The sequence below is a fragment of the Balaenoptera physalus genome (genome assembly GCF_965194825.1).
Source record: "Balaenoptera physalus genome assembly, chromosome: 4".
NCBI classification, from domain to species: domain Eukaryota; kingdom Metazoa; phylum Chordata; class Mammalia; order Artiodactyla; family Balaenopteridae; genus Balaenoptera; species Balaenoptera physalus.
This window is the reverse complement of record NC_138891.1, coordinates 78,380,010-78,403,508: the sequence shown is the minus strand read 5'-3', so window position 1 is coordinate 78,403,508 and position 23,499 is coordinate 78,380,010. Positions and strand designations below refer to the sequence as shown.

At 37.2% G+C, this 23,499-nt stretch overlaps 1 protein-coding gene across 3 annotated transcripts; it reads right to left on the bottom strand.

Moving 5' to 3' along the window:
• Nucleotides 1–211: 211 nt before the first annotated feature.
• On the bottom strand, nucleotides 212–22,864 carry MIX23 (mitochondrial matrix import factor 23). 3 transcript variants are annotated; one of them, XM_082459502.1, is made up of 5 exons: nucleotides 22,749–22,864; nucleotides 13,095–13,220; nucleotides 8,218–8,364; nucleotides 2,840–2,899; nucleotides 212–511 (listed from the first exon to the last, which is right to left on the bottom strand). In XM_082459502.1, the coding sequence occupies exons 1-5, from the start codon at nucleotides 22,797–22,799 to the stop codon at nucleotides 461–463; spliced, it is 435 nt and encodes a 144-aa protein (XP_082315628.1). In that variant the 5' UTR covers nucleotides 22,800–22,864; the 3' UTR covers nucleotides 212–460. The 3 variants fall into 3 exon arrangements, with proteins under 3 accessions (XP_082315628.1, XP_082315627.1, XP_082315626.1); XM_082459501.1 differs by lacking the exon at nucleotides 22,749–22,864 and adding an exon at nucleotides 21,790–21,911; XM_082459500.1 differs by lacking the exon at nucleotides 22,749–22,864 and adding an exon at nucleotides 21,740–21,909.
• Nucleotides 22,865–23,499: the final 635 nt, after the last annotated feature.

The following is a 23,499-nucleotide window of genomic DNA, read 5'->3' as shown; positions in this document are numbered from 1 at the left end:
CTGCCCTTTAACTTAAGAGCAATAAACCTAAAGAGATAAATAAAGAGATAAAACTATCAATGACCATAAAGGTCTATGCTCATGCCAATAAATTTGTAAAATTCAAAAAGGTACAATATAAATCAAATCAGATACTGAAATTGTATTTAAATTCTCTTACAAAACTTACTGCCTCAACTTGGAAAACAATCAAATAATTATGTACACTGAGTCAGAAAATTATTTTAATAGTTACAAAATATCTTTTTTTTTTTTTTACAGAATCAGTACAAAATAGCAGTTGATTTCTCCATAATTATCAGAATTATTTATACTTGAGGTCTTGGGTAAGTGGGGCTGAAATCAACAAAAGGTCTTGGACTGTTGGCTCAGAAATCTTCCTGGGAAGCCCACCATGTTGATGTCTGTCATGCTTAACTCTTATGAGATGACCCGGTCCTTTTTAAAAAAAAGTATCTTTTTATTCATTCTTTGGAGGCTTGAAGTGAATTCGGCAGCGTTCATTAAACACCTAAGATATGTGAACAGAAACAAAGGTCACTGAGTCATCCTGTATAAATCAGGCCTGGAATTCAATTAAATTTGGCATGGGTCAGGTGGATATAACCTCTTTTGTCCCAGGTCAACAGGTTTAGGAAACAGACGTGTTTCCTCACTGGTTCAAACTGACTTACTAGGTGCTAAGAGCTCAGAAGGCCTTGATATTCATTTATATGATAATGTTAATATTTTAATAAAATTTAAATTATTCAAGGAAAAAAATCATCACAAGCTAGCTTATTTGGTAAACTAACAAATATGCTAGTTCCATATTCCGGACATATTTTGGACAGTTAGACAAAAATATCTAAATTAACTTTAAGATAAAGCTTTTTAAAAATCCTTTTATAGGGCTTCCCTGGCGGCACAGTGGTTAAGAATCCACCTGCCAGTGCAGGGGACATGGGTTCGAGCCCCGGTCCGGGAAGATCCCACATGCCGTGGAGCAGCTAAGCCAGTGCGCCACAACTACTGAGCCCATGCGCCACAGCTACTGAGGCTGTGTTCTAGAGCCCACGAGCCACAACTACTGAGCCCGAGTGCCACAACTACTGAGCGCATGAGCCACAACTACTGAAGCCCGCGTGCCTAGAGCCCATGCTCCGCAACAAGAGAAGCCACCACAATGAGAAGCCCACGCACCGCAACAAAAAGTAGACCCCGCTCACTGCAACTAGAGAAAGCCCGGGTGCAGAAATGAAGACCCAAAGCAGCCAAAAATAAAATAAATAAATAAATAAAATTTTTTTAAAAAATCCTTTTATAATGTAGATTTTATTTAGATATCTGTCATGTTTTTCTAAATGAGTGCCAGATCCTTCTCACATGGAGATATACTTGAAGGGAGTCCAGTCTTTTGCTAAACTGTATAAATTTATATAATGTTTTGTTCTATTTATCTTGCTTCCTAAAAACTAAACAAATAACATATCATAATGTTAAAAGAACATTCTATGATTACGTGTCATGTGGGACTATGTCAAATAAAAATTTTGGTACATCCATTCAATGGGATATAAGCAAGCATAAAAAAGAATAAGGAAGCTCTTTATGTTCTGATTTGAAAAGATCTCCAAGATATATTAAGGGAAAAAAACAAAGTGTAGACAATATACTTCCATTTGTCTGATAAAAGGGGAAATGTGTGTGCTTTCAAGGAGCAAACACCTTATCACATAGGTGGAAAGGGCAGAAATAAGAAATCTTGGCAAAGAGGATAGGATAAAGAAATGTGATAAAGCAAAGAAAATCGATTTGTATTTTGCAGTTTATTCATGGCTCTGCAAGTTGGTACACTCCAGTTTTTGGTTCAGTTAACCTCCCTCTGGATCCAGCCCCATTCCATTGGTTAATTTCAAAGGGTAAAACAGAATTTTCAGTTCATTCTTTCAGATTTAATAGATTTTGCCCTTTGGAAATCTCTGAAGTTTTAGAGAGGACATGCAGACATACTTTTTCAGAAAACTAAAGTAGGAATTTTGTAATTTTTTTTTTTTAAGTTTTATTGGACTATAGTTGCTTTACAAAGTTGTGTTTGTTTCTACTGTACAGCAAAGTGAATCAGCTATACATATACATATATCCCCTCTTTTTTGGATTTCCTTCCCATTTAGTTCACCACAGAGCACTGAGTAGAGTTTCCTGTGCTATACAGTATGTTCTCATTAGTTATCTATTTTATACATAGTATTATCAATAGTGTAGAATTTTGTGATTTTTAACTACATGTAAAGTCCTGGGATCCTGGTCCCCCAATCTAATTCCTAATTAGAACCAGTAGGTGGTAATAAGGAGCATGTGAATCTAGGAGCCATAAAACGCCTATTATCAAATACCAGTAAAACTACAAAGTTTCACGATCAGATATGTTAGAAAACAAACAACTGTGATGGATAGATAATGATATGAAAATTTATGGAAAGTAACTGAGCTCAGAAAAGCTAACCTGAACAAATAACCTGGTTGAAGGTTCTAAGTTAACAACTAATAATTCTAAATATCAAATAGCCCATAATTAGTATTAGGAAACATACAGAATGTCTCCAATTCTGTTCCCATGAGGATCATGCAATTCTACCATATGACTGTAAAGCTACTTTTTGCAAGATGGCTCTAACTTGGATTCTAACCACAACCCGCCCCCCACCCCCAAAGTTAAAGCCTTCAATTGCTTGTAAATGAAGGATCTTTATTATTCTTAAGTGCCCAAGGCACTCTTTGCTTCCCCCCTCCCTTGGTTTCCCTTTGCTAGTTCTGCTTCCCCTCCTAGTTCTCTCCAAGAACCAACATTATTTTATACCTTCCAGCTCCTGTCATTTACCACTTCTTCAACATTCAGTTCTGACTGCATCCATTTCAACTGCAAGAAAGGAAAACAAAAATGAAGTTATGAAAATTTAAATTAAAGAACTAAAACCAAACTATGTTTTCCTAACAAAACCAGCTGCTGCTCCTGCATTCTTTATTAATGGTAATACTTAGGCCAGATTTCAAAACCTTCTTTGAAATAGCTGTTCTCCTCATATTTAATTAGTTGCTAATCTTATAAAGCCATAGTTCTCAAGCTTTGCTGCATATTATAATCACCTTGAGAGGTTTTAAAAAAAAAATCTCAAATGCCCAGGTAGTTCACAGAAGAAAAACAAATGGCCAATAAACCTATTTTTAAAATATACAATTTTATTCATGTATAAAGAAATGTAAATTAAGCCATAATATGACAAAAATTTTTTCAATAGAAGAAATCTGATGTCTGATAAAACCTAGTATTAGTGAAGGTATGGGGAAAGATACACTCACATATATTTTTAGTAGGAGTACAAATTGTTACAACTTCTATGGAGAGCAATTTGGTAAGACTTACCAAAAATGTAAATTCACATGTCCTTGAACTCAATAACTCTAGTTCTAGTTATTGATCCTACCATATAGATTTGCAAAGATAGCACAGACGAACAAAAAAAAGGACAAGGAGGTGGCAACCTGATTTGAATAAAAGAAAAAAGAAACAGGAAGAAAAACAGAGAAGAAGAATATATAAGGCTCAAGTAATTGAGAAAGGGATGAGTTTTCCATACCTTAACCATACAGCCAGAGGTGTGAGGCTAAAAATGCTAGTCTTTCTAACTTTCTTTTTAACTGCCAACCTAATTACTCCATCAAAAAAGAAGCCAATTTTATTGCCAGGTCCAGATGGCAGGGCCCATCATACTCCTAGTCGCCTCTGGTCAGAGAGACTTGAAAGGAAAGAAGCTAACCAATTCCAGGAGGAGAACTTGAAAATATTCAGGAAAATTAGGAGAAAAAAAGCATGAACTACAGGTTGAGGCAGCCAAGAGGTTAACAGCAGGATGATTTCTTCAGGCCAAAGTCAAGACCCAGGCCAGGAGATTTGGGAACAAAATGCCAGAGGGATTCTGGGCAACCATGAGTTAGGTACCCAAGACCAAAGAACCTAACCATAAATTAGGAGTACAGCAGGCAGGAGGTTTGAGAAATATGCATGTAACACTAATAAGACTGGATGTGGGGGCTTCCCTGGTGGCACAGTGGTTTAGAATCTGCCTGCCAGTGCAGGGGACACGGGTTCGAGCCCTGGTCTGGGAAGATCCCACATGCCGTGGAGCAACTAGGCCCGTGAGCCACAATTACTGAGCCTGCGTGTCTGGAGCCTGTGCTCCGCAGCAAGAGAGGCCGCAATAGTGAGAGGCCCGCGCACTGCGATGAAGAGTGGCCCCCGCTTGCTGCAACTGGAGAAAGCCCTCGCACACAAACGAAGACCCAACACAGCCATAAATAAATAAATTAATTAATTAATTAAAAAAAAAAAGACTGGATGTGGTACTGATCCAATGCTCCTTGTAAACTCCCTTCGTAGACTCAAAACTGCTGTCAGAATGTGGGGCAGTATATAGGATTGAAACCATGAACAAGGGGAAGGACTGCATTTCTGATGTGCTGTGGAGTAGTAACAAGCCTGAGGAAGCCCGCCTGCTTACATCAGAGCAACCTCGGTTTCAGATTTTAATCAGTTATATCGACCCAGAAATCATTAAAGTTTCACTGCTCCGTCAGAGCCTGGACTTTCTGCCAAAGAAGTAACAACTTTAAAGAACAGTGTTACAACAGGCCACTAAGACAGTATTCATAATCGCTCTCAAATATTTAAAGGGATGTTGTGTAGAAGTGGGTTTAGACTTATCCAGAGGGAAGATTAAGGATCAGTAATTACATGTTACAAGGAGACAGATTTTCACACTAAGTAAGAAAATCTCTGAACAATTACAACTGTCCAAAAAGAGAATGCACTGCCACATAAGACTGTAGATACCCCCAACCCCCTTAATACTGGTTAAACAAAAGGTGGAAACCACTGGTTGGGGGGATATTGTAAAGAGGATTAATATAACAAATATGGAGTCCCAGCGACTCAAAAAGGAAAGAAACTGCTACTTCATTATCAGTCAATATGCAAGCTCTTACATATATTATACAATTTAATCCTCACCAAGAAAAGAAAATATAAGAAGTTACTAAGTATCAATTCCATTTTACAAACTGAAAATCAGAAGTTTCAGAACAATTAATTTACAAGGTTACAAAACCTCCAAGTGGTAGATGGGATTATTTCTTTAGAGCTGTCTGCCTTTACAATCCATTTTTTTTCTATTCTTGAACACCGCAGATATTACAGCCAGCTTCTAATGCAATTTCAGTGCCAACAACAAAATGCTACCTTTGAGATGGTTTTTTTTTTTTTTTTTTAAATAAATTTATTTATTTTATTTCTTTCTTTTTGGCTGCGTTGGGTCTTCATTAGCACGGGCCTAGTTGCTCCGCGGCATGTGGGATCTTCCCGGACCAGGGCTCGAACCCGTGTCCCCTGCCTTGGCAGGTGGATTCTTAACCCCTGCACCACCAGGGAAGTCCCGAGATGGCTGTTTTTGAGGCTCTGGGTCTTAAACAGGTAAACTTCCTCTCAAAGGCTACTAAGAGGTGACAGCAGGTATATAATTCCAGCAAGGAATGTGCTTTTTCTGAGGTAAGGATTCAGGTAAAGAACTGGGAACTTTCAGACTGGCATCACTGTATGTAAATAAATTGTTCACTAAAGTAATCAGAATTTGACTATTAGTCACAACTTAAGGTAAAAAAACACTGACTGAATTTAGAGTCAGACAATTTGGGTTAAAGTCCCAGTTCTACCACTTACTAGCTTGTGACTCTGGGGATGTCAGTATCTCTAAGTCTGTTTCCATATATAGAAAATGAAGAGGTAGAGCTGGAACATCTCCAAGAGCTGTCTCTTTCTGATTCTATAATCTTCATAGCAAACTTGAAAAAAAAATTCAAGTTTCCTTATTTGCTTAAATACTACTCATGGTTAACTTCTACTCTAGTCCTATGCAATATCACAGGCCAGAAAACTACCTTTCAAAACTCACTGGCTGGTTTCTAAAACTCCTCCTTGCAGTGATTGTGCTGGGCTCTAAAGGCATATGGGTAGAACAGAGGGCAGACAAAACTGTGTGACACATCACTCCCAAACACTCAGTGGTTTTTGAACTTTGCGCTCTGCTAACAAGAGTTACTCTATTCTTTGTCTGACTTAATTTGCAAATAATGATTTTTCAGTTTCTGATTTAACAGTCCTGCCCTGCATTTTCCTTTGTCAATACTTCAAGAGCCTGTTCAAATACAAAATCCAAAAAAAACTAGATCTTAACCAGCTTTCTGTAATTTACCTATAAGCCTTCATCAACACGGAGGGTAGGCTAAGATGACCATTACAGCCTAAGTTCACTGTCTGAAGAACCCACCACTGGCTGATGAATGAGCAGGTGTGGAACACAGGGCTGAAGCAGTCGTCATGAACAAAGAGAACAGCAAAGACAGTGGATGAATCCTGTATCCAGTGAGACACACTGCATCAGTGGGATGACTAAGAAAGTGCACACCTGTGTGCAGCAAAAGAACAAAGGCTTGAGAGAGACAGCAAGATCCCTTTTTCAAAGTTTGGCTACATCTACTAAACAAAGAGCAAACTTCACAAATTGTTCAGTATGAAAACATGATTCCATCTCACACTGGATTTTCAGTCACCTGACATGTAAGGATCAGTAAGTCACCTATTAAGCCATCTTAAAATACAGACATGATTTTGATAATTATACAGTGGTCATGTAAGAAAAAGCCCTTGTTCTTAGGAAATAACCAACATATGTAGGGGTAAAGGAGTAAAATGTGCCCAACATATTCTCAAAATGGTAAAGGAAAAAAAATGTGTATGGGGGAGGGGGAGGAGGACAGGGAAAGAGGGAGGGAAGGATGGAGGGGGAAAGAAGAGTAGAGAGAATGAACTGTAAAGCAGGTGGAGCAAAATGTAAACAATAGGTGAATATAGGTAAAGGGTATATGGGAGTTCCTTGTACTGTTCGTGCAACTTTTCTGTAAGTTTGAAATTGTATCGGAATAAAAAGTTACCCCTGGGCTTCCCTAGTGGCGCAGTGGTTGAGAATCTGCCTGCCAATGCAGGGGACACGGGTTCGAGCCCTGGTCTGGGAAGATCCCACATGCCGCGGAGCAACTGAGCCCGTGAGCCACAACTACTGAGCCTGAGCGTCTGGAGCCTCTGCTCCGCAACAAGACAGGCCGCGACAGTGAGAGGCCCGCGCACCGCGATGAAGAGTGGCCCCCACTCGCCGCAACTGGAGAAAGCCCTCACACAGAAACGAAGACCCAACACAGCCAAAAATAAAAATAATAAATAAATAATAAATTAAAAATTAAAAAAAAAAAGTTACCCCTGAAGGCCCCCTCCCACCCCCACCCTCCTCAAAAGACAGCAACGCAGTCCACAAAATAAAATATGGCATACATTTCAACTGTTTTCTTGACGTGTCATGTTTAAGGGCTATAAAGAAATAGCTCTGCTTCATTAACTCTACTCTGAGGTCCACACCCCATCTACATGATGGCTGACTTAGGGAAAATAAAGCTTGCTCGGACATAGCACTCAGTGGACACTTGGTGTTCTCCTAAAAGGGAAAATGGTAGGCATGGGAGATGAAGTGGAAACAAAGGAGAGTCTGAAAAGAGTCAAAGACCCATACCATCCTCTCCACAGCAAAGAAATAAACATAATGAGGCTCTGGTGGCCCTGGTTATATTTAAATAGTACTATATTTTTATGGCGGAAGAGGGTAATATCCTGAAGTTAAATATCTATATTACATTTCAGCAGATTTCTACAGCTGAAACCAGAGGTAAATATTTTCAAAATGTAAATATATTTAAAAAACGTTTCTTCTCAAGTCAAGCCTCAAAACATAGATACAGATGTGATTTCCCTAGATTTTTTGATGTGGTGTTGGTCTATGTTAATCCTTGTATCTTTAACTGTGGAATATATAAAGGAATGGAAATAACATGATTACATGCTTCTTTTAGCTAAAGCTTGCTACACTCCATACGTTCATGAAATGCACATTAATTTACCAATTAGTATTGAAATGTAATAAAATAAAGCCCATTAAAAATGAAGTACTAATCTCCTGATCATTTTGTTTTAAGTAATAACCATATCTTACTCTGAATTTTTCATATTAAAAACTGCCTTTATTTTGAAGGCTAAGTTTGGAAACCTTGCCTCAGAAATGTAAACCCTGTTCAACTTACCTTTGTCTGTTCTTTTCTAAGTTGCTTTAATAACGTTAAATTGTCCAAATTCTTTTCTCTCTCCTCTCGGAGCTGTTTTACTACTGATGAGGTCTGAGCTATACAGTTTTTTATGACTCGGTCCCTACTGGCATGAGCCGCCATCAACTAAAAGAACAAAAGAAGGAAATGAGAAAAAAAAATCACACCAATTTGTCACATTTCAGTGTTTTAAAAAAAAATTTTTAGGCTACAGAAATGTAATACTTTCTAAAACAGTTTTTAAAAACTGAATCTATGGAAGAGAAGACTGTGCTGAATGAGCCAGCTCAAAGGCAGCAGCTGTGAGGGTGAAAGTGAAGAGGTTGGCTTGTCTTCTTCCTCACTAAGCTCCCAGGCCTTCCTGCTCCTCTTCCTGCACTCCTCGTGCTGAGCTTTTCATCTCAGTCTCCTTCTCCCTACACTCCTTTCTCTCCCATTCTTGCATCTGTGTGTTCCTCTACCCTATACCCACCCCTCACACACCTTCTGGGCCACTTCCTATTGCTCTTCTCTTTTTGTCCTTTCATTTTTTTTTGAGCCTCATGTTGTCAACAGTGCAAAAAATTATAAAGTAAGTGATATAGAGAAGCTCTTAGTTACAATAAAGAAAAACAAAGAATGCTACATTTACCTATGTCAGACAGAACCCTTTTCAAGATTTTAAACTTTAAGTACTAACAAGGAAAAATTGTACATGAAGTAGAGGTCACTGATTCCATCAATTGCGTGTGCTGACAGAGAGTAAGGATGCCCGACAGAGCAATTGTTTATTAGCTTTCATCTTAATGTAACAAATCCAATACAATAATTTGCATCTATTTTCTGCCTTGTTTCATTAATTATGATAGTCATGTTTCAATTCAAACATACTCCCATGATCATAGCCAAATTCTGAAGATACCCCAAAAACTTGGGGTGGAGACAGAGCAAAATACTAAAATAATATGCAATCGTCTTTATAATTAATGGTGCATAATAACAGTGGTTCACCTCCAACTAAAATTTAAGTGTTGGCTTGCTCCATTTAATCACGTTATATCATTCCTTCTTCCCTCTGAAGGGGGAATATCCCAATGCTATGCTAGTGATGGCTGTATAGAAATAACCCATTATATATATTTTATATAAAATATGGGACTAACAACCATTCTATAAGCATTCCTCATAAGTTATTTGAAATACAGCTCTTAAATGGTCATATTGGGACCCCGTGGTTGAGAACTACTGGTCTAATACACACCAGGAAAGAATAAACCTTTATATTTCTAGAGGGGAATACTAAAAGTGCATTAGTTAAAAGCTGTACCCATGTGAAGGGAGGGAATTTCCTAACAGATGTTAATCCCACCTATAGTATATTTCTCTAATATGCTAATTTTTTTCATTGTAACATTTAGGGTTCACAAGGACAGCCTCAAGGCCCATATTTATTAGCTAATATGCTGCTTCTGTTACAGGCTTCAGTTTCTTCTTTTGGAAAATTATGGATTATGAGTAAATAATCACTAATATCCTTTCCACCTCTAAAATTTAGAGGCAACATGACTCAATACATTGCTCAGATGCCAGATGCTATTTAATTACTTTGATATTTTGTCTAATCCCCCAGCAATTAGTGAAACAGCATTAGTACCAACTAGAAGTCTATCACAATGTTCTCATTTTTCTATTTGCATTTTAAAATCAATTTCAAATTTTGTACATTTTATTAAAATGTTCAGTATCTTTCTTTTGGTCTCTCTCCACACAGTTTCCTTCCTTGGTTGGGCTTTCCTCCATTATTCCCCTCTTTAGCTTGGCCCCTTCCCTGTGGATACACTTCTAGATGCCGACTACCCTCCTACCCTCACCTGCTTACTTTTCCTTCAGATTAGCCCCACTGTGAACTCACTCCTATGTGAACAGGAATTACTGGGCAAGTCACCTTTTACTCAGTATTATCAATTACTGTGGTCTGTTTTCATGACCATCCTTCAATAAAATTCAAAACTAAGAGCATATGCAAGAGGAATATGCATGGACTTCTTTCTGTACATATATGTCAAAGAAATGAGGACGCTTGATAACTAGTAACAGATGGCGTGACATAAGCCTACCAGAGAAGAAATAACACGAAACCAGGCTTATTAGCTCACTAGTATCAGATGCTTGAGGATTTGGTCATAAGAGAATTATTTCTTTATTACATAAAGTGCTTATTAAAGGAACTGAGATAAAATTAAGAAACTCAGTAAAGTAAAACTTTGGTTAAAGGAGAAAAATCCTCAACTATAACCATATCATAACCATACTTCCTTTGATTTGGGGTAAGCAATTTTGAAATGAAGACACTTGGGGTGGGGCAGGAGAATGATTCAAAACTAGTCTAAAGGGGGTATATCTAGGACTTCCCAGTTTTATTTTACCACAACTTTGAGAACTTCTTTTAGGCTGAAATTTTCACCTACTACCTTTTAATCATTATTTTAACATAATGCTTTTTGCCTTTAAGCGAAACAGAATGTCGTTTTCCTGATTATAGTTTTTTGGTGTTTTTCTTTCTAGAACAAAGGTTGATTCTAAATTAACTCTAATTTCTAATTTCCCAAACATCATTTTAGAATCCTAACAATGACCCTTAGTTTAACTATGATTAAAAGCAATACACTTAAATATTGTGAATCAGTATGTTGTACACCTGAAACTTATATAATATTGTACATCAACTATACCTCAATTGCAAAAAAAGTTAATAAGTTTTTGTCACGGCATTTTTTGTGTTTTAAATCCTCCTCCAGAACTTCTGACAAAAGGATGTAAGAAGCATACTTTTTAAACATATAGTCCAAAAGTTCATTATATTAAAGAGATAGCTTTAAGAATTACTTTAAATCAATCATTATGACACCGGTAACAGTTTTGCATTTGTAAAGCACTGTTCCAAGTTCATAGACTTTTTAACTGTTCAGTATTGATTTTTATGTTTATCTTGAAATTAAACAATAAACAATGTAAAGCTAGGAAAACTTCATATATTGAGGGAATATGCTCTAATAAGGGAATATTACTGAAATTATTTCATTTTTACTAAGACTATACATTTAAGATTTGGAATTTCTAAAATCAGTGCTTTATAATAACTTTGCTGATCTTCTCCTATGAAGAAGTATTATCATTAGAGAGTGCAAATATTCCTTCATCGACTATAGAAGGAAGGGTCAGGGACTAAAGACAGTCAGGGTGACCATAAACAACTTGGACATGTCACAGAGTTCCACTTCTTAACTGAGACAATATCTAAGGGAACTCAGTGGTACTTGTTAGCATGGGTACTCTACTGCAGGCTCGACCCCTGGAACAAAGCTACTTGATAAATAATCCTTTACATACGTTCATGTTGCTGGATCCCTCTAGAATACAGATGGAGAAAAACCCAAACACATACACAAGAATATCTAAAACAGAAAGGTTCCAAATTTAGCATGCCAGTTTATCCTGGTTCAACAAAGGAATAAGAAATAATAACAACAATAAGAGAAGCAGCAAGCTTTTATATATAAAACATTTAGTACAGTAAGCACTTTATATTAACTCATTAGATCCTCTAACAATTGACCAGATACTTTTCTGATACTATTTTACAAATAAGGAAACTGACTCAGAGGTTATTTCAAGGTCACCCAGCTAGGAAGTAGCAGAGGTGAGATTTAATCTAGATATGGAATCCATGTTGTTAATTGCTATACTATAAACCTGCAGGTTAATAAAAAGATTCTAAATGGAAACAACTGAATAGATTATAGAGATTAAATATATATGTGGGTAGTGAGGTGGATCACTAAAGCCATTACAAACTTCTATCAATAGTTCTTTAGACAGAGCTACCCAAAGAAACTAAGCGAACTGTCGAACAACCTCATACTAAATTAGGCCTTGGACCCATGCTCTCTACCCCAATATTGGAGTCTACTCCTTAAAGCCCCCATCCTTGCAATTTTATGAAGCCACAAGAATTACCTGACCACTCAACAAAGTAACATACTTTCACATAAAAGCAGAAAAAAAATATCAGCAGTTAATGCTTTGAATTTAAGTGATATGAATAAGTTTATCCAAAACTGATTTTTTTTTTCATAATTGAGAAATGGACTTTAGATTTCAAGTAATACAGTAATCTTGTGGTAGAGCCTAAAAAAGCAAATGCCATTTGAACATCAGCTTCCAAATTAATGAAAAAAATATAAGCTATAAAAAATGCTTAGCTACGTCGTTATTTCCTTTCACTTTTAGAAATTAAAAAAGAGAAACAAAGGGGATCTTTAAGAGGCAATGAAAAAACATATACTTGAGAAACCAAAGCCTCAGAAAAGGACAATTTATCTGTGGCTTTTCCTTCTCTCCTGCCAAATGCTTCTTTTCCCCTTCCTGATGAGTGAGGGAAGATAGAAGATATATTGATAAAAAGTGTGAAGGGTTTTAATTCTTCCTTAAATCAGGTGTCTAGCTTCTTAAGATTGATTCATTCAAAGACCCTGCTCTTGTTTCACTGTTTTATTGTACTTGACTGTTTCACTTTCTCCTTCATTCCTTGAAGCATAAGCTTTCCTTAGTTAAAGGCTGCTCACGAGGGGGTCAAAAAACGGCTGCTTTCATTCCTTATAACTGTCTCTTCCCAGACTTGTGCTTAAGATCACACATTTTCTTTAGTTTGTAGAAACCGGATCAAAACCTATATACACCCTCAGGTGTGGGCAAGAAAACATGAAGATTCCATTCTTGTATCCACAGTTTAATTGTATGTCAATTGTTTTCTTATTTTGCCTACAGAGAAAGGCATAAAGGAAGCACGAAAGAAAAGACTCAAAAGGTACACTTACAGACTCATAAAGTTGTTTACAGGTTTGGCTGGCATCAATTTTCCCTGCAAAGGAAGCTGTTGGAACCGTAGTGTTTAATTCATGTACTATTCTGTCATCAATCGTCCTCATCACCTTGAGTAATTCCTATATATATTTAAAATAAAAGAATAGTAACTTGAATGGAAAGTTAAGTGGTTAAAAAAAGACCATTTAAGCAAAACTAAATAAATAAATAAAGCTCTTGGATATGTTACAACCCTGTGAATTAGGAGTGGGGAAACCACACTATATATAGTGCAACCACAGAAAAATCTTTTTTACAAGTATGAGAGGTAGGTTATGTAATAGTAATTCTAACGATTGGCACAACTCTTTCCTTGGTCCCACTGTGATCATCTTAAGTGTAAAGATCGTTTCATTCATTTGTAAACCCCAGGCGCTGGCACGCTGCTTAGCAAACACTGTGTGTTCTTTCCATCTCCAGCATACAGCCAATAAAGGATTCTACTGAATTTGATTACCTCAACTGGTCCAAAACAATCCAGCGTCATTGCTTACTCTGTTCCCTCTTTGTCTATCATTCTAAAATGTGGTGCTAGACAGAAATTTTCTAGAAAGATACACAAGAAACTCTCAGCAGTGATTAACGTGCAGACGTTAATCTATATCCTTTCAAGCTTTTTTTCCTTTCAGGCTTTTTGTTTTTTAGTTTTTTCCTACGATTGTGTATTATTTTTGTAACAAAAATAAAGTATACTGCTAGAAAAGGAATCAAATCTCTTTGTGGCTTTCTTGTTCATAGAACAAGTAGTTTTACCTTTTCTCAGTTACCCAAGTTCACATTTCCCAAGGATCTCTCCCCTCTAAAAGAGGATCCAACTCTCAAAACCCAATCAAAATAAAAATAATATCAAAAGGGCAGGGAACTTAGAAAGACCCTGATGAGTATACCAACACAGCATAATTTAATAGGTGCATAGTCCCTTCTCCCCACATTTTGATTAGGGTACTTCTTTTCACTCGTCACTAGACAAAGGCTGGGTATCAGCTACCTTCTGTCTGCAGATGATATAAACTCTAGAAAAGGTTTCTAGTAGTATACCCCTTTCTTTCTCTTTTAATCCACCCTTACCTCACCCCGGCCCCACAAAACAAAACAAAACACAATCACAGAAAAATCATTAAGAAAACAGAAGTGTATAATACTAGGACTACACTTATTGAAAACATCCAGGAAGTTAACATTTAATATTAATGTGTATTAAAAGCATCTTTGCTTGATCCTCTACTTCCTTCAACATATGAACCTATTTCTTTGCCAAACTTAAATCCATCACTGAAATCAACTTCTTCATTCCTTTCATCCATTTTTTTTGGTCATATTAAAAATGACAGCTTTTAATCTGAAAATTGGCAGGAGTACGATTTGCATACATTATTTAATCATATGATTGTGAATAAGTTATAGTTACCATTTATTCTTTTTTATTGAATTATAGTTGATTTACAATATTATATTAATTTCAAACATACAATGTAATGATTCAGTATTTTTATAGATTATACTAAATTTAAAGTTATTATAAAATATTGGCTATATTCCCTATGCTGTATCATCCACTTGTTAAAATAAACTTTTATTATGATTAAAGTATTACACAATCATTTTGGAAAAATTAGAAAAAAATTTAAAGAAAATAGAATCATCCATAGTTAACCATTATTAATAAGATGTCCCTTTTTTTTTTTTAATTAATTTTTATTGGAGTATGGTTGCTTTACAATGTTGTGTTCAGTTTTTTCTATACGTATCTGCAAATATTTTTATCAAATTGAGGTATTATATAACATTTAAAAGTTTTACTTTATGGAATTATGAGCATTCTGCCCTTGTTACCTTGAAGGCATTTTTAATAGGTGCATAAATATTCTATTCTGTGGAGGTATCACAACTTATTTGACCATTTCCCTCATAATTAACAGCTAGGCGTTTCCAATTATAATAACCATTTAGGCCATTCAGTCTGTCTGCAGCCTAGATTCTATTCCTATCAGGCTATTAATCTTTAATTAGTAATTTAATGCCCTTTTCTAGAACCCAATCTAGAAGTAAAACAGCTTGTAGAAGGCTCATAATTTAGACTAATAAAAACAGGCAAACATCAGACCTAAAACTAACTTCACTATCTTATCCCCTCTTCTTGTATCTTTCTATTTTTGTCAATAGTATCAAGATTCTCTGTAAACTGGAATTCTTAGGGGATAATCTCAACATATTCACTAAGCAACCACCACTTTAAATAATGTTTTATGTACAGTAGAGGATATATAATGTCAGTAAGTGGCAAATTTCAAACAAACAGTGGCAGTACTATTTAGAGTCAAAAAATAGGTAAGTAGCAAACAGGGACCTTCCTTGCCAACTTTACCTCCTACAACTTGCCTATTGAAACAAAAACAAAAAAAAACCTTTAAAACCTCTCTCTTCTTTCCCTCTATCTAAATCGAACTGATCCTGAGGCCAAGGCTTACATTATACCTTTTAGATAAAGCTTTCCTTGACTGAGAGTCCTCAGCAATCTTTCTTCTTTAAACATATGCAGCAATTAGAGACACCACAGAGTTGATTCATTAATTCACTCTTCATTCAAAAAATACTAATGTCTAATGGTTAGGCACCATTCTAAACACCAGGGCTATAATGGTGAATAAAATAGAAAAGGCTCTTGCTCTTATGGAGCTAAATTCTCAGAGGGGGAGAGAGACAATAAACAAGTACCCCAATAAATGAGATAACTTCAGTACTGAAAAGTACTACAAAAAAAGAAAACTGGTAATGGGATGAAGAATGACTAGGTGGGGCTGAGGGGCTAATACTTTAGATAGGGAGATCAAGGAAGGCCTCTCCAGGACATAACATTTGAGCTGAGATCTGAATGATATAAATAAGCCAACTAAAAGGACATCTGGGGGAACAAGTCAAAAATTAAGAGGCAAGAACAAACTTGGGGATGTTTGAAGAACTAAAAGAAGGCAAGTGGGCTGGAAGTGAATAAGGGAAAGAGTGGTATTAGGTGAGATCAGAGCTGAGGAGAAAATAAAGGACAGTAGAGACAACAGAAACAATTAAGGGTTTTTTCCTAAAGGAAACAGGGTTTTAGGCAAGGGAATGATACAACGATTAATTTTTTAAAAGATAACTTCGACTGCTATGTGGAGAATGGAAACAGGGTGATCATTCAGCAGACTATTATGGTGGTCTAGGCAAGAGACAAAGAAGAGGTAGCAGTGGAATCAGGGAGAGGAAGTTGGATTCAGGATATATTTTGAAGAGAGAGCTGATAGGACTTGCTGATGAATTGGTGTTGGAGGATGAGAAAAGAAAACAGAATGACGTTTAGGTTTGAGACCTGAGCAACTGAATGGATGGTAGATTCATTAATTAATGGTGGGGAGAGACTGGGAGAGGAAAAGATTTGGAAGGAGTGGGAAGATCAAGATCCTATTCTGACTCACAGGATATTTTACATTTAGGATTATTGTTAATTGTTTGTGACACCGGTATTGTTTAAAATTGTAATCTTTTAGAAATAAAGACTGAAATATTTACAGAACAAAAGATCTACCTGGGATGTGCTTCAAAATAATCTGGTTAGGATGGGGAAAATGGTAGTATATAAATGAAACAAGAGTGGCCATGAACTGATTGTTGGAACTGAAAGATGGGTACACAGGGATTCATGGTACTCTCTCTCCTTTTGTGAAATTTGAAATTTTGCATAATAGTTTTTTAAAAAAATTCTGTTTTGGACATGTGAAGTTTGAGATGCCTGTTAGATATGAGTAAAAAAGTTAAGCAGAAAGTTGAATATACCAGTCTGACACTGAACTGGGCTGAAGGTATATTAACAAATATTTATTTATTTGTTTATTTATTTATTTATTTATGCTGCACGGCTTGCGGGATCTTCATTCCCTGACCAGGGATTGAACCTGGGCCCTCAGCAGTGAGAGCTTGGAGTCCTAACAACTGGACTGCCAGGGAATTCCCCAAATTAATGTTTTTAAAGCCATAAAACAAGAAGAGATCATTGAGGGAGACTGTAGGGAATAAAGGGGGTTAACGATCAAGAAGGAACTCTAGCATTTAAAACTACAGGAGAAAGACTGAGATGTCACAGAAGTCAGAAGAAGAAAGGTTTCAAGGAGGAAACGGTCAACTGTGTTGAATGTTACTAGGAAGTCAATAAAGATGTGGACAGAAATTAACTTTTTAGATTTAGCAGGATGGAAACTATGGGTGATTTCACAAGAGTCATTTAAATAGACTGTTTAATGGACTGAAAAGTTAATGTGGCTTAAGTACAGAGAATAAGAGAAAGCATGGTGTAAAATGAGGTCCACCATTACAGATCATGTTATAGGATTTTAGTCTTTTTCCTGAAAGCAACAGGGAGCCAATGAAGTGTTTAAATACAGTGGAGTTACATGATCTGATTTGTATTCTGAAATGATTGCCTAAGTTAAAGTTAAAGAATTAAAGTGTGGAAAATGGATTAGAGAGAAACAAGAGTAGATGCAAAGAGGTTAGTTAGGAGACTGATGCAGGTGAAAGATTATATCATTTCCTAGAGTTTTGATTTACTTGGAACTTTAACTAGTTTTGAGTTTGATCATTAGCAATATAGCCAACTTTCCCTCCAATAAAACAATTTGGACATACTGTTAAGTTCCTTACAGCAATGGGAATTTATTGGCATTAACTAGGTAATAAATCAAACAATTTCAGTCTTACAAATGTGAATTTTCAAATATATCAGTTCTCTGTGTGCTAAAGAATCAATATATGATCTAGAGCTTGGCTTTTAATATGAAAGACACCAGCTATCTAAAGAACCTCTATCTAATCTAACCTCTAAATAAAATGAGGTTATTTTAATCAAAATTTTTCAATTGCACGAGCTACATTTCAAGTGCTCAAGAGCCACATATTGCTAGTGGCTACCATATTGGACAGCACAAATTTCCACCATCACAGAAAGCTCTACTGGACAGTGTTGAATTCAAGATAATATAATGACAAAGTGATAGTGCACTTGTTCAGGAATTGCTGAGAACTGTAAGCTACTTCTAAATATCACAGAAAAGATACTAGGAAAGCTAAAGATAAGGGGGAAAAAGGGGTAAGGCTCAGGAAGGAATTTCTTTCAAAATTGCAAAAGGAGAAGGAAAAGAACTATAAACTACCTCACTAGGCACAAATTTCTTTACAGTACAAAAGGTGCCAGGGCTCTTAAGGCAACTCCAAGGGGGTCTAGAGAAAAGCTTAGGTACCCTCACAGACTGAGAGCAGATGAAGGTTAATGCAGGCACATAAGTGCTGCCATTAAACTATATGTATCATTCATAAGGAATTACTACCTACCTACTTGATACTTAGCTCCAATGGCATACCCTCTCTCTCACAAATTCACCAAGAAAATATAAAGAAGACACCCCTGAGCAGATAGCATACAACAAACTGCAACACAAGTCCACAGAGATAATACAGAAATATACACAGTTCAGTGGCTCTCTGAAGAGTACATCTTTGTATAGGACCTGGAACCCTAATCAGCTTCTAAGTGTCAAAGAACAGCAGAAGATAACTCTCCAAACTTTGTAGTGCCTCCAGCTTCTCCTTTCATTGTCCTCAAAACAACAAGAAATTCTGATATATCATGAATCTCTAACTTTAGGCTAACCCTTTAAAGTTATTCAGGCACTTGGAATTGCATTTTATGGATTACCTTTAACTGTGGGGTGAAAATCTCACCCTCTTGGAAGGCAATTTCAGTACTGAAGGACTGACCATATCTAGCAGCAGGGAGGGGTGGAGAAAATTTTCTACTGCCCCTGCAATTATACTATACTCTATTCCTAAGGTTACTCCTTAGATAAATTCTTTTTATTATTTTGGGAAGCTTTTAGAGTACACGGGGGGTGGTAAAAGGTCTATTACTTGACAGTAAAATTAAAATGTACTCCACAGAATGATCTGAAATTTCTTAACCTTTCTTCTCCTCACTCTCTGCCTGAAGGTACCCAGAAGTAGATCCCATTCATATGGTGCTCTTTCTGGCTCCTCAAACTCCATTTTTATAACAATGCTCACACTGTGCCTCCCCCAAGCTAGAAATACAGACTTGCCTGCAACTGCCAGAGTCCTGTGCGGTCCTCTGCACTCGCAGGCAAAGGAACAGAGAGCAGATAGGTATGTTGCAAAAGATACCATCACTGATGCTAGAAAATAGTCTATTTAGTCTGTACCTAATTACCAAACAACTCAAAATCAATTGTGTGTAAATAAATAAATATTCTTACCAGAAATATCAAGACTTAAACATTCTAGGAATACTTAGTTGATTTTGCTCAGGTGATATATGAACTGGGTCTCAGATAGAGTCAGGAAGAAGGGATTTCAGGGTGTCAAGTGGAAAAAAAGCACACAGAAATGACAAAACATCATGTGTTCAGGGAAAAGTAGGCCTATGTGGCTGGACAGCAGAGTTCAAATGTACATTGGAAGTGGCAGGGGTTGGGGAGAGAGAAGTATGTATGAATACAGGCAGTGGTGAGAGCTAACTAAGCAGAGGCACTTTGGGATTGGATTTTAAAAGGACTTGTATGCCATGTTAAGTAGTTTAGACTTAGTCGTATAATCCTGAAATTAGATGCATGGTTCAGATTCTAAAATTTAGAAGATAACAGTATGAAGCCATAGCATTATGGAGGTTAGATTGAAGGGGAGATATATTAGAGAAAGGAATGACTGAAGATAAGAAGAGCTACAGCAAAGCTAATTGCAAAAATGATAGGGTGCTAACAAAGACTGTGGGCGTGGTAATAAATCTTCTTAAAACATCTCTTTGATCAATTCACCCCCTCTGCTCACTGACTCCCTAACCTCACACTTGGCATTCAAGGCCTTTCATAACCTGGTTCCAATCTTTTGTGTAATCCCAACGTGCACCTGTGCAAATTCTGAATTCCAGCAATTTGCTATTTCCTCCCCCAATATATAAAACTTTCTGCCTATATACTATTCCTTCTACCTAGAATTCCCCTGGTTCTGTCCACCTCAGGTACAGATCAATTACCATCTATTGACTTAATTCTCTCTGAACTGTTACAGTATTGTGTTCATATTCTAAATATCCTCTACACGTTTTATATCCCCGCTTGCGTTCCTTGTTTTATATCCTGCCCACTCAGTCTCTCCAAGTGCCTGATACCTAGCAGGTTTCTGTTATGGACTGAACAGTGTCCCCCCTCGGCCCCCCTCCTGCCCCCAATTTCGTATGTTGAAGCCCTAACACCCAGTGTGACTGTTTTTGGAGACAGGGCCTTTAGGGAGGTAATTAAGGTTAAATGAGGTCATAAGGGTGGGACACTAATCCCATAGAACTGGTGTCATTGTAAGAGGAAGAGAAACCAGAGATCTCTTTCTCTCTGTGTGCACAAAGAAGTCATATGAGGACACAGTGATGAGGTAGCAACTTACTTTGAAATGCATCAAAAATTAAAAATAAAAAAGGTGGATTGATGGATAGATTGAAGGATGGTATGTGATTTAGTAAATACAGTGAATCACTGTAGAACCTACACAGTGGGTACATGAGTATTCATTGTAAAATTCTTTGAACTTTCTACAGTGTTTGAACATCTTCATAATAAAATTCTGGGGAAAAAGTACCTAAATCTTTATAATAAAAAGTACACAATTTTCTGTTTCTCTTCCACAGTATTCAGTGCAGTGCTTTTCACATATGAGGTACCTACATACAAAATGTAATGGTTTCATAGCTCTAAAAAACATAAACTTTGATTAATAATTTGTGAGTGTGCCAGTTAACTACAGTTTATAATTTTACAAAATTCATTTAAATGTAAATGTTGTACTAAAACTTTACATTTTCAAATACATTTTTTTTTACATTTGTATGCCTCTGAAGCAGTAGGGGCAAATGTTCTTATACTCATTCATAATGAGGTTAAATGATATGCCAAGGCCAGCTCTGGAAAACCTGATCTTCTGACTTTTAACCCAGGGTATTCTCCATTATAAACCACACATTTGGAAAAGTCCTAGAGAAACAATCTAAAAACTTCTCCAGGTTTCACTAATGAGATTCATTTTATGACTTTTTAATTTACATTATCTCTGTGAATAAAATGGTTCTGCAAGACAGTTTAGCTTTTGCCCCACTTACAACATCTAATCTGACCTTCCAAAAGAAAATGAAAGTGTTCTTTAAGCACTGTTGGATGTTTCAACAGCTCAAAGAGATCCTTTGAAATTTGGTTTTAGAGATTTAAATAATTATGGAGATGGGAGCCATTTTAAATGTTTTTTTTAACATAATCTTATTTTACAGATTCAAAAGTTAATTATGGAAGGGGTCAGGTGATTAGCTCAAGGTCCCAAAGCTGTTAATGGCAGAAGTAGTACTAGAACCCAGAACATCCAACTTCCTAACTAGGGTTCTTTCAGATAAACTTTAAGGCTATCATTGCTCAATTATCTGAGCTCATTAACCCAAGTTAAATCACAGGACTAATGTGACAAGACCAAGGCCACAAATGGGCTGGTTAACCTTAGAATCCAACAGTCTTTTTTCTACCTTATTTAAGATTTTTACAAATATTTGTATTTGTTAGGCACTTTGATCACATTTGAAGTCTGCTGCTGTTGTGTTGATCTAATCTGCGCAGCTGAAGTGGTGAAAAGGGTGTATATAATGCTGGAAAGACTCCACAGAAACTTCTTTGACCAAATGATGTTTGTCAAATAATTCAATCTGTTGAGATTATCTTCAAGAATATCACTCCCTAAAAACGGATGCAAGCACAAAGCTTACTACAGAGGTCAGTGATACGTGAAATGATTTTTCATTATCTTTAGAAAATACATTTTTCATTATTTTTAAATTCAACACTCTTATCACGACAGCAGCACTTATGCTTACATTGGAACAGATAACTTTCATAGCAACTTCGTCAAAATCCAGACCCCCTGTTCTTTAATTCGTGGGTTAATAATCAGCCCTAGACCTCTGGTGTCTGAATATATAAAAGACATAACCTTTTTCTTAAATGTTACATTTTCTCTAATGGTTGGGAAGGCAGAGCACCAGCGCAGGTACTAGGATTAATCGACCCTTCAAGCCTCCAAACGTTCTGACCCATCAAAACAGTGAAACTCGTACAATGTTTTTGTTTTGTTTTATCAAGTAAATAAACTTTCCTTCACTTTCTTCTCTCCTATAAATACTCAGCTTAAAACAGGAGGGGAATGACAGAGACTAAAAACTGAGTTCAGAGAATGGCTAAATGGTTGTTGCAATCCTTACCCACCCGGCCGGTCTCGGCTTTGCCACCGAGGAACCACTGGAGTTTCTGGGTGCAGTTACTCAAGGCCTGGGAGGCGCAGGGAGAGCCATGACCCCAAGGCAGCAGCCTCGCTCCCTAAGGCCAAGCCCGCGCCCCCATGACCTCCAATGGCTCGAAAAAGGAGTTTTGAAATATCCCCTTTGCCACAACTGGTCCGCACTCCCTCCCAGGCCAGAGTAGGGAACAGGGTCCGGGAACAAAAGGAAGGGCACGCCTGCCGCGTGAGGAAAACCCCATCACCTGGAACTCGGCGAACTCCTCACAGCTCACACCGCCACTGGGCGCCGCCATATTGGACAACCACGAGGCCCCCGCCGCGAGCCAATCACTGCGAAGCAAAGGTGTCCGCGGCACCGCCTAACAAAAAATATTGAGAGGAATCTCAGCAAGAAAGCTGAGCTCAAAGTTTGTCTTTTCCCCTTAGCCTCGCCCACATGGAAACCCGTAACGCTGCTATCCTTCTTTTCACTCCTGTGCCTTTAACATGTCCTCCTGGAACTGGCCCAGGTGCATAGATCGAAGAATGTCAGAACTTGAAGGGATCGTTTTACTCCATTCCCATTTACTTAACAAAAAGGGAAACAGTTTCCTGGTCGCACCAACCAGGTGGTTCGAGGAGGAACCCTCAAGGAGAAGTGAGGTTTTTCTTAACCCTCCCGTCCCGACCCTTGAGCAGAGGGGCTTTTGTTCTTTAAGAATTTGCGCCCACCAAGAAATGTCAAGAAAAGACATTGATGGCAGTGGGGGGTAAGGGTTGAATAAGGTGTTTAGGTGTGGAAATAATAAAATGTTTAGTTTTATAAAAATAGGCAAATAGAAGACAACATAGGAAGCATACATGTGAATTTCTCAGGTAGCCTGAGAGATACTCCCAAAGCCAACCAAGAGATGAAGGCCACTGGTCACTAAGAACCCAATTACGCAGTTTTGAAAAAGGCATGTACACATTCATTGAAAATACTGAAAAAAGTGTACTGAAATACTGGTTTAT